This window comes from Dendrobium catenatum, unplaced genomic scaffold (assembly GCF_001605985.2).
Source record: "Dendrobium catenatum unplaced genomic scaffold, ASM160598v2 fragScaff_scaffold_827, whole genome shotgun sequence".
NCBI classification, from domain to species: domain Eukaryota; kingdom Viridiplantae; phylum Streptophyta; class Magnoliopsida; order Asparagales; family Orchidaceae; genus Dendrobium; species Dendrobium catenatum.
This window is the reverse complement of record NW_021319289.1, coordinates 144,130-155,669: the sequence shown is the minus strand read 5'-3', so window position 1 is coordinate 155,669 and position 11,540 is coordinate 144,130. Positions and strand designations below refer to the sequence as shown.

General features: G+C 31.3%; 1 protein-coding gene across 1 annotated transcript; it reads right to left on the bottom strand.

The window, feature by feature from the left end:
* Window positions 1–10,210: 10,210 nt before the first annotated feature.
* Window positions 10,211–10,621, bottom strand: LOC110095517 (RING-H2 finger protein ATL74-like). Its single transcript, XM_020821100.1, has one exon. It carries the CDS (start codon window positions 10,619–10,621, stop codon window positions 10,211–10,213), a length of 411 nt encoding a protein of 136 aa, XP_020676759.1.
* Between the last annotated feature and the right edge of the window lie 919 nt (window positions 10,622–11,540).

Here is an 11,540-nt window from a genome sequence, read left to right as displayed (position 1 = left end):
GGAACGGCTTTCTTACTGCTTCTTAAAGCACTTTTTTAGTACAAAAATCTAAATTTTTATACTAAAGAACTGCTTTAAGAAACAGTAAAAAAGCCGTCCCAAACGAAACCACAATTTGCATAAAATTGGCATCTTACATGACTGTTAATCTTCCATATTTGTGCTGTTCGATTGGCCTGCAAGCAAGTTCGTTTCTTCTTGAGAGAAGCCATTATGAGCTCAAATAGATCATAAAATCTCAATTTTTTTTTTTTAAAGATAAGCATCAAAATCGTGCTGCCCATAAATCAGCTGAATAAATCCTTATCATTTTCAAAAGAATCAATTGATTTTGGTCTAATTGATTTAATCAATTGATTCTTTAATATTTTGTTGCTTTTGAATTTAATAGTGCAAGTCCTATTCGTTTGATTGTTATTTATAACTGCTGCAGGGTTAGCTCATAATTATATTGATAATATATCAATGATATTTTTTTTTTTACAATATAAAATCTGAATGTGCGCAACACACGCCTAATTAAAAATTTTAAATAATTATAATTGCATATCTATGAATATCTTATTATCATACTTTTTTTTTGGTGGGGGACATTTAAGTCAATTAAAACAAATTCACACACACATCACATACGTAAAGCTCGAACTCAAGACCTCTTGGTTAGTAGTCAAAACTCTCAACCAACAGATCAAGATGAACTGCGTTATTATCACACATAATTCTATCAGTCAAGTTTATGCGATGAGTGATTTTTCTTTCTAATAATTAAACAAATTCATTTAATAAGAAGGGAAATTCTCCAATTACTAATGGTTGTAGGTGTTGAGCACTTCTTTGGCCCCCCAAATCTTATGTTTGAATGTCTTGATCATATAGCCCTAACCTTATCCAATCGTCTTAGTCCTAGGACTTCATTTGCTAGGACTTAGAAAGCATCCCTATCATGTCTACTTATGCTTCATTTAGGACGACTTTTTTATCGTTTTTTAAAGCAGCTTTCTGGTACAAAAATTTCTAATTTTTAAATTTTTTGTACTAGAAGACAGTAAAAAAGTCGCCCCAAATGAAGCCTTAGTAGGTGAACTTAGCCCCTTTAGTGGATCAAGAAGATACCCTAACTTTGGCCCACAACCGAGCCTTGGACTAGGACCTAAACATAGTTTACCCTGTAGTCAGTTGATTTCATGCTAAAAGCTTAGCATTGTAGCCTACATAGGCAACCTTTACCTTTATCATAATTATTGGGAGCCGGTATATCTTCTTTGATTAACCATCCTTGCCTTAGACCCTTCAAAGGCTCCCTCTTTGCCTTTAGGACAACCTTACTACATAAGTGCTACAAGATGGGGGGAATGGAAGATGACAAAATAGGCAATAAGATTAAGTTAAAATTTTATTAATAAGATCAATATTATTTTTATAATTTTGATTGCTTTTTATCATAATAAGAGTATCATGCCTTTCATAATTCTATCTAATTATTAAAAGGCAAAAATAATTTTTAATGTCGATAGAATTTAGATAGACAAATCATTAGATAAAAATCTACAGACTAATTCAATGATTTTGTGTAAGAGGTGACCTTCAAATTAATAAATTGTAGGTGAATAAGAGATGAAAGAAATTTAATGAATTTTATCTTAGTAATGAAAGACAAATGTGATAAATTTAATGATTATTTATTCACATGTACTACTTATATCGTTTATTATTATTTTTTAAATTAAAGAAAATCACCGGCATCTTCTACAGGGGCGGAGCTAGTATTTTTTTGAAGTGAGGGCACAAATCATTGATGTAAAAAAAAGAACCTAAACCTCTTCAGCCGGGCTTGCAACCGGCAATAGCGATTTTAATTTTTTTTTTAAATGGTTAGTTATAAAAAGATAAAATATATGATAAAAAATGCTTATATATTATCTATAATTTCTCCCGTCAAGTCTTTATTTTTTGAAACCGTTGTACAATCAATTCATTATCAATGCTATTAAATATATCATTCTTGCAGTTTTTAAAGTAGCTTTATAGTATAAAAATTAAATTTATGTACTAAAAAAATTATTTTAAGAAGCATTAAGAAAGACAACATGAAGGAAGCCTTAGTTTCAAAATAGAGGGTTAGATTTTTGTTATGCTCATTCTCAGCTCATTTATTTGATAAATGATCTAAATTAAAATACTATTATTTTCAATGTATTGGCTGAATAAATAAAGCATGAATTTGAATCAAAATGCATTATATATAAATTTGAAAAAAAAATCAGTAAATAATAAATATTAAAATATCTTAGGACCCGCATCATCGATTTTAAATTAATTTATTTCCAACTTGTGTTTGTAGGAATTTATATCACGAGGCTCACAATGTCGTCCTCTTAATAAGTATTCTCTTCTCACTATATATCTATCATTTGAATGATAATCATTAAATAATAAAAAAATGATTATATAAATTGAAACTCTTTTTTATAAAAAAAAAATAAATTTTTCTTAAGTGAACAAAAATAAACACAAACTATATGAAAATTTTTCATTTAAAAATTTAAAATTATTTTTATCTCTAATAAAATTTTACTATTAATTTTTTTAATTTAATTTAATTTTCATAAGTTAAATTAGAATCATAAAAATAAAACTAAAACATTTTTTTTGAAAAAGTGATAAAAAATACTAAAAAATTTATTGGTAAACAGTTTTTAGCTTGTTGTAATTTGTAAGAACAACGGAGTGGATTTTAGCTTTTATTTTCAATACAGCTACGGAGGGAGGAGAGAGAGAGAGAGAGAAAATATTCATGTTGTTTTTAGCCTTTTTTTTTTTGCATTGACAGCTTGTGTATAAAAAGGTTACCAAAAAAATTCATTCGGCCAGTGGGGCCACGTGCCCCCAGTGCCCTCATCCTGCCTCCCCTGATCTTCTACTCTGATTTTTGTGACCAAAGAAATAATAAAATAGGGATTTTAACATTTGTGCTTATTCATGTAACATTACAATTTTTTTTTTCTTATTGAGAGAGAGGTTGATTTATTTTAATTTCATGCTAAAATAGGGATTTTAACATTTGTGCTGATTCATGAACATTACAATTTTTTTTTCTTATTGAGAGAGAGATTGATTTATTTTAATTTCATGCGTTCAAAAAAAAATTTATTGAAAATTCCTCTTAGTTTTATCTCTAGTGTTGGTTGGTCATGCATGTTTTTTATGCTATGAGGGCTGAGATTTTTTCTTTTTAATTGTTAAACAACTTGATTTAATAAGAAGGGAAATTCTCCAATTACTAATGGTTGTAGGTGCTGAGCACTTCTTTAGCCCCCCAAATATATCAATCTAAATCATGTTTATAGATATCTTGATCAATGTAATAATTGCTATCATATAAATAAATCTACCTGAATAAACCCGATAAGAATTTCTTATTTTTCCCTATATATGTTAAATGAAATTCAAGTTAATTAATACTTATTTAAAGTACGTAAGGGTTAGCACTACAGCGTTATGCTTGAAAGAGATGTGATGCTTCCCTCTCTATTGGCATGGGGAGGAAAGTTCCTTGAGGTAAGTGTAACAATTCTCTATATGAGGGTAGTTTGATATGTTGTAGAATATTTTCTTTTGATCATTTTAATAGTATGAAAATAAATTTTAACCGGTTAGTTTTATCTATGTAAATTATTGGGCATTTTATGATGTATGTGAGGACTATGACATTGACAATAGTTCACTAAATGCTTTAATATGATGTTTTAAATATCTCCTATGACTAATTTTAAAATTAGAAAATACTGAGAATGCATGTAAAATTCATATGTGTTCTCTTCTAAAATTTCATGCATGTGGCAATTCATACATGTTCACACACACACGTGTTCCTTGAGGTCATGTGTGTGTGTGTGTGTGATCATATGGTGGAAGTTGCGATGTGAGGGATACTCAAATGCACTACAAGTACTGTTACAAGGGTTCTTACATGTTTCTGTTTTATTTCCTCCATCTATCTTATGCATGTGTGATATGATCAAGTATAATTATAAGAGAAATCGGGCTTGCATTGGTCTACTCCATCTGCCTTATGCAGGTGTTGGTCAACAAAGAGGTATAAATGGAAGTAGAGTAATAAACAGATATCAAGACATGTGCATCATATTTCACATATTGTATTACTAGTTCATTAAGTAATGAATATTGACACTTTTGTTAAAAATGCTATTTTTGATGTTAGCAAGAAAGTTCAAGTAATACCCAAGTTATGTTCAATTTTATGTTTCTGATACATGTCCAAGTTCAAGAAACATATATGTCTCATTTATGATAAAGTTAAAAATATATGTACAAACAAACTCAATGTTAACATTTTTATTTATATAAATACAAATATAGGCTTTGAGTTCTTTGATAGGATTTGGGATAGCTTACTGAGCAAGTAGTTTCTCACTCTATAAATTATCTTTTATTTTAGGAAAAGGAAAAAGTGTAGCTAAGTAGAAGTTGATAAGTTTGGAGTTCATTAGGAGCTAGTTCATTAGAGGTATTCTTTTGACAATCTAATTTTCATCTATGTACTTTGATGTTCTACATGTATTTTAGACTATTGTAAATGATCATTTTTTAAAAGAAAGTGAATTATGATTATATAAATCTTTGATTCTCGTATAATTTTGGATATTTAGTGGCTCTAGTATATATGAAAATTTACATTGTTCAATTAGGTTATGTTTAATTCTTTCATTAGACCTTGGGGTATGACAATCATATAACCCTAATCTCATCCATTCCCCTTAGTCCTAGGACTGACTTAGGTAGGATTTAGAAAGCCTCCCTGTCATCTCAGCTTAGTAAGTGGATTTAGCCCCTTTAATGGATCAAGAAGATACCCTAACTTTGGCCCAAAGTCGAGCCTTAGATTAGTTGACCTAAAACAAAATTTACATTTTAGTTAGTTTATTTCATGCCAAAAGCCAAACATTGTAGCCTACATAGGCAACCTTGACCTTTATCAAGACTATTAGGAACTTAACAGTCACTTCCTTGACTAGCCATCATTGCCTTAAACCCTTCAAAGATGGCCTAACAATCTCTCAAGTTCTCTTAGAGAAAATAAAAAAAAAGTCCCAACCTCTCAGTCTAGATTAACTGGTAATTCATGTCAGGTGTTATCTCTCTCAACGTCATCTTGCCATCCTTTTGGTCCACTTTTGATGTTGCCTTTCGACATCAACATCTAAGCACCTTTCAAGTTGGCCCCCATCACTAATTGCCAAACCCCTTGATGGCTCCCTCTTAGCCTCTGGGAAAACCTTGTCATTGCCTATTATGGCCCAAGACTTTGCTTTAGCAGTTTGAGCCTTGGTGCTAGCCACCAATGTCGTCTCCTGACATTATCCTCTTAAACTTTTAGCCATCCTCCATCTTGATATTATTGGCTTATAACAACTACCCCAATGTCTTTGACTAATTATACATTGCTTGACATCGATTTCTCAATGCTGGTCTTATGGGATCCCTCATAGCTAGGTTTCCTTCCTAGACATCTCTTTTGTCAGATAGTGTCCTCTTAGGGATACCTTTTGTTAATTGATTTCAAATTAGAATCCCTTGTTATATGGCATTCATATCTCAAAATTGGAACTAAGGCATTGGCTTCCTTCTAATCACCTTCAGCAAAAAACTTCCTACCAACTAGTATCCCCATAGATCCTTCCTTTTTTATTGGTTGCAACTTGCTAGTCCCAATCTTAGCCTAACTATGCATTTAAAATCTGTTTATTTGGTGGCATCTCTATTTGACAACACTCTTATCTAATACCATCTAAGCACACTTCTTTGACTAACAACTTTTATCTATTAATTTACAATTTTAGTACTTTCTAGTTGATAAAACTTTGCCCATGCTCTCGATAAACACATTTTTTAGCCTTGCTCCCTTGGGTCCATCTGGGATTTCATTATAGATACAACGCTCTTTTATATCAATGCCTAACACCATACAAATATTGTGTGAATATATAGGCTATTAAAATAGACTAGGATCTGCATGAATGTTGCAATATGGGAGAAAGGAAGATAACAATAATGCAAAAAGAATACGTTAGATCTTTTATTAATAAGAATAGTATTATTTTTATAATTTCCATTACTTTTTTACCATAAGAAGAGTAATATGCTTTTCATAATTTTAATTACTAAAAGACAAAAATAGTTTTTAATGTCGATAGAATTTAGATAGAAAAATCATTAGATAAAAGGTCGGGGAACCAATCCAATAATTTTGTGTATGAGAAGTCCTTCAAAGTTTAAACTACCAACTTGTAGGTTAATAAGATATGAAAATTTAAATTAATTATTTTTTAGTAATGAAAGACAAGGATAATTGATTAATTTAATGATTATTTATTAAAATGCGCCACTAATAATATTTATTATTTATTTTTAAACTAAGAAAATCATTGGCATCTTCTACTGGAATTATTGTCCTAAGAACTAACGAAAAATGATTTTAGCATTTGTGATGATTCCTACAACATTATGATTCTTTAGCTTGTTTTGTTGTCATGTGAGAGGCTGATTTTTTTTTTAATTTACATGCTTTCAAAACAAATATTATTGAAAATTCATCATAGTTTTATCTCAAATGATTGGTTGGCCATACATGATTTTATGCTATGAGGGCTAATAATTTTTCTTTTTAATAATTAGACAACTTGATTTAACATGAATAGAATTTTCCAATTATTAGTAGTTGAGGGTATTGACCAAATATATCAATCTAAATCCTAATTTTGGATAGTCTGATGATAGAGTCCTAATCCAATTGTTAGTATTCATAAAAATGCTCCATAGAATGCTAATGAGCCTACTTATATGACAATATCTTTAAGCATTCTAAGGCTTCGTTTGGGATGGCTTTCTTAGTGCTTCTTAAAGCAACTTTCTAGTATAAAAATTAAAAATTTTACACTAGAAAGTTGCTTTAAGAAACAGTAAGAAAACCATCCTAAACGAAGCCTAAGTCTCTCAAGGCCAAAACATCTTATGTTTCTTTTTTTGGACTCCACATATCATCCTTCATTTATGTTGAGTGCTTCCTCTTAATATTCTTAAACTCTTTCCTTTAAGAGCTTTCTATGATATTTGAAATATTAACTATGATTTTTTGATCAAGAGTTTTTTTGGAGCTCGACTTCATATGATCTTTCTCTTATGAAGAACCTGAACTCAAAACTAAATAAACCTTACATAATTCCTTACTCTAAGAAAGAGAAAAAAATCTACAAAAAAAAAAACTATTATAAATTAATTTGCATGTCTTTTTCAATGTGAATTATATTATTTTTATTTTTCTAAAGAAATACTAATTACTCATTCATTACATATCTTCAGTTCTCATCGGCTCTCTTTTATGGGGAATTCTATTGTAATTCAAAGGGCAGATTAAAATTAACCAAAATTTCACATGTGTGGAGCAATTGGTGGCGATTTTAGATTATTTGAATGCCTAAAGAATTAGAGGGCCTTGGTTTCTTTCAAAGAATTTGTATTAGGTTGAGGCTTTCAACTCATATCAAAACTTGATTTATTGTGATGTATTGTTTAGGCATTTAATAAATCCTAAAAGTACATCAAAATTCACAATTTTCAAATATATATATATATATATGATGAAAATTACCAAAGAATATCTACAAAAATTGCTAAATTACTAAAATATCAAAATTAACTCCCAAAATTTCTCCACACTTCTCTTATTTATCCGAGTATAGCTAACCAAAGTCTCGTGACTGTTACTCATCTAGTCATTCTAATTATGCAAATTTAAATTTATTTTCTTAAAGAGAAAAACAACATAGTATAATCATATTTCATATAAATACACACACTTGCACTCCTCTTTCTATATAATCATAGATTTGTTACTACAATATGCACAATATTTTCAATGCTAATGTATAAGCATCTTGAGATTTATTAGGAATTGTGTAATAAATATTGTATTGGGGGGTCAATTGGAAAAAAAACCTATTTATACATAGTAATAATTTTTTAATGTTACTTGTGATGTGTTGGGAGCAAAGCCAATTCTTTTTTTTTTTTTTATGAAACTACCAATTGCATTAAAAGCAAGAAAGAAAACAAGAACAAAAAACTAAGTGATATCTATCCTATCACTTTCCTTCTTTAACAAAGAATAAAAAATAAGAGGAATATTATTAACTTCTAGAACATCCCAAAAGAAATCACCTTTCAAAACATAATTAGCACACCAATGAGCTAACTTGTTATAACTTCTATTAACAAAATGAAATAGAATTACATCAAACTCCTTCAAAAATTCCAAGTCCTCTCTCATTGATTGGTCCACCGCTCGATTGTCAAGACAAACCGAGTTCTGTAAATGCCTAATGACATTAAAATTGTCTCCTTCTACAATCAAGCCCTTAGCATCCATCATCCAATCCTTGGTAACTCTTCTCAACGAACGGAAAGCCAGTAACTCCAAGTATCCAATGTCCTAGTGCACCACCGAGAATCCAAAAGAGAGAAGCAAAGTCAATTCAGTGACAAGATAGAAGCATAAGAATCTATAGGAAAGCCTTCCCGCTTTGATGGTAGAATGAGAGAAGTTTTTTACCTTCATTTATAAGGGAGTATTTATAAAGATGATGGTGAAACTAGTTTAGCACTTTTGTTAAGATGGATGGTGGATGGAGGTGATACCACATCTTTGAGATTTGCACTAGACCAAAATGCCCTTGGGTGAAGAGTATTTTGATCCTCCAACTTATCAAAGGGTTAAAGAGTGAGATACTTTATCTATGATATCCGTGATGAATTATTACGCCCCTAGAGATGGAGAGATTATTACGTGCGGAGTCCGGACGCAGAGAACCGTTCGGTTTTGTAATCGTGAACAATAAAAGCGCAGTTACTGTTCACGATCACAAAACCAAACGGTTCTCTACTTCTATGTTCGGACTCTTCACATAATAATCTCTCCTAGACATGATACACGGAAGAATAAAAGTTTTAAGCTACCATGCTAAATCCTGTAATTCAGATTGTGAAATCTCTATTCTCACCCAGCTTTTGATTCCCTCGTCACTTTAAGCATAATTCAACTCGACAACAATAGATATTTGATTTTTTGCCAAATATCATGCTTCATATCATTGACTTAGTTGTAGTGATAGAATTAAGATTTCTAATGAGAATGCGCGACAGAATTTATCCAAAACTTAAGATGGCGAAGCTTCCATAATATACATTATTATAAGAGAATTTAATAATAAAATGTTTAAATCAAATATATATAACCGCGTTAGAGTTTTCTCAATCTAGAAAAAATTGAAATTCACCCCACCCACCTACAAACCGCCACTTGTCCAACGTTTTGTTTGGGGCTCCTTCAAATTTTCAGTTTTTATTTTTGAAAACTCATTCAAAAATATATTTTTTTTCAAAAATAACTTTCTAAAAACAATAAAAAAATTTATCTTTCAAGTACACATTATTTTTTTATTAATTTTTTTAAATGAAAGTACTTAAAAATTATTCCAAACAAAGTCTAATTGTTATAATAGTCATAACTTCCGCTGCTTCTGGACCCGAGTTTCCACTAAATAGTAAGAGTCATTCAACTCAGGCTTCGTTTGAGACGGCTTTCTTACTGTTTCTTAAAATTTTTGTATTAGAAAAATATTCTAAGAAAGAGTAAAAAAGTCATCCTAAACTAAACCTTAGCCAAAGTCTCAAGAGTTTTTCATATTTTTTATGTGAAAAATTGTATATCCTTTCACCTGCTTCAGTTTATTTATCTAATTAAACTTGTAAAATCTAACAAAAAAAATACAATCAATTGAGATTACTAAACAGTCTTCCAGATCAATTTCTCAACTCTAACAACACCCAACTTCTCTGATATTTCTTCTCGTTAATCAAACTAATACAATGATAAATTCACCCCCTAGCAGGGATGAAATCAGCCACTTTTTTTGACGGTGGGCGAAATAGAATTGTAAAATACATAATTTTATGTATGAAATAAAAAAGAAAATATTTTCCTAGAATTTGATCAACTCTAGTTATGGTAGATAGACAAAATAGTTAAAATTTTATTTTTCTATGAAAAAAAAAAAATAGAATGAATAATTAGCCTCCCTGAGCTCTTCCTAGCTCCGCCTCTTCAGTGATCAATGAGCTCACAAGATCCTCCTTAAAAAATTTTGGACGTATCCAATGAGCTCTCAAGCGCCTCTGCCCTACACAGCGGGCAATTATCATGCCTGAGAAGCCACACATCAATGCAACCAACATGAAATACATGCTTGCAAGCCGGAAGCCGCCGGACTTCATCGCCGTCGACGAGTTCAGACAGGCAAACAGAGCATTCCCCGGCAAGCTGATTTTCCTCCCTTCTTTGGTATCTGCTGACCGGAATCCGGCGATTCAACTCTTCTCTTCTCCCTTTATATGTCTTAAGTCCTGCAGTAATGAGAAAGGCTTCAAGCTCATGCAGTGGAGAGGGAACAAGAATGATTATGGCTGTTGCAATGAGAAGGAAGACGGCAATAAACGCCATGCCGACGAGGAAGTTGATGCCGTTAGTAACAGATAGGTAAGCCATGGAGCTTTAGGAGAGGGATAAGAAGTCGATGTAGGTGAAAGGCCGGTAAACCTCCATTTATATAGATTTTATCAGTCCTACTCAGTCAATATAGTTTTAACAAACATTATTAAATTTCAGAGTGTACTATTCATTCATTAAATTTTTAACATCATATCAATATTGTAAAATGGATACATTTGGATGGTAGAGCATGCATTGCTCATTTTCTAGCATAAAGATGATTAGGGGTACAATTTCAGATAACGGGTCGTTGGATTTGGGTTGAACTCAGAACTAATCAGGTACTATTCGGATCAACTCGAATCAGATCCGTTTTTGTAAACGGGCCGATTTTTTGGACCTGAATCCGACCAGCTTTGGGTCCGGGTCAACCAGACACGACCCTAATGACCCGGTACAGACAAAAAATTGCTAATTTCGAGTCAAAAAATGGGTTAATATCTGATTTTCGAGTAAAAATGGGCCACAATTGGTCAATCTCGGGTTTCCCGGTCAATCGGGTTACTGGGTCAATCTGAATCCGACCCGATTTTTGAAACTGATCGATTTGATGTACCCGAACCCGACCCATTTCAGATCCGGGTTGACCCTTACTCGAAATATTCGTGTCGGATTTGAGTCGAATTTTTGGGTCGTATTTGACACTCCTAAAGATGATGTAATTTCGGCCTAATTTTCTTATTGTATTAAGTTTGTCATACATGTGAAGTGGACATGCATTAAGGGCATGTAAATTGAGTTGATTAAGCTTATTTAATTAAAATATAATATTTTAGGTGTTGACTATTTTTAAACTTCATAATTGTATTTTTTTTCTTTTTTAAAATATAAAAATTAAATTTTGATCGATTATCCAGAGTTTTAAAAAGTTCGTTTAGAGAAATTTGAGTTTATCTCTATCTTTATGCATGGTTTT

Excerpts from the sequence above, each read along its gene's own strand:
- LOC110095517 (XM_020821100.1), bottom strand. The coding sequence starts at position 10,621 with ATGGCTTACCTATCTGTTACTAACGGCATCAACTTCCTCGTCGGCATG.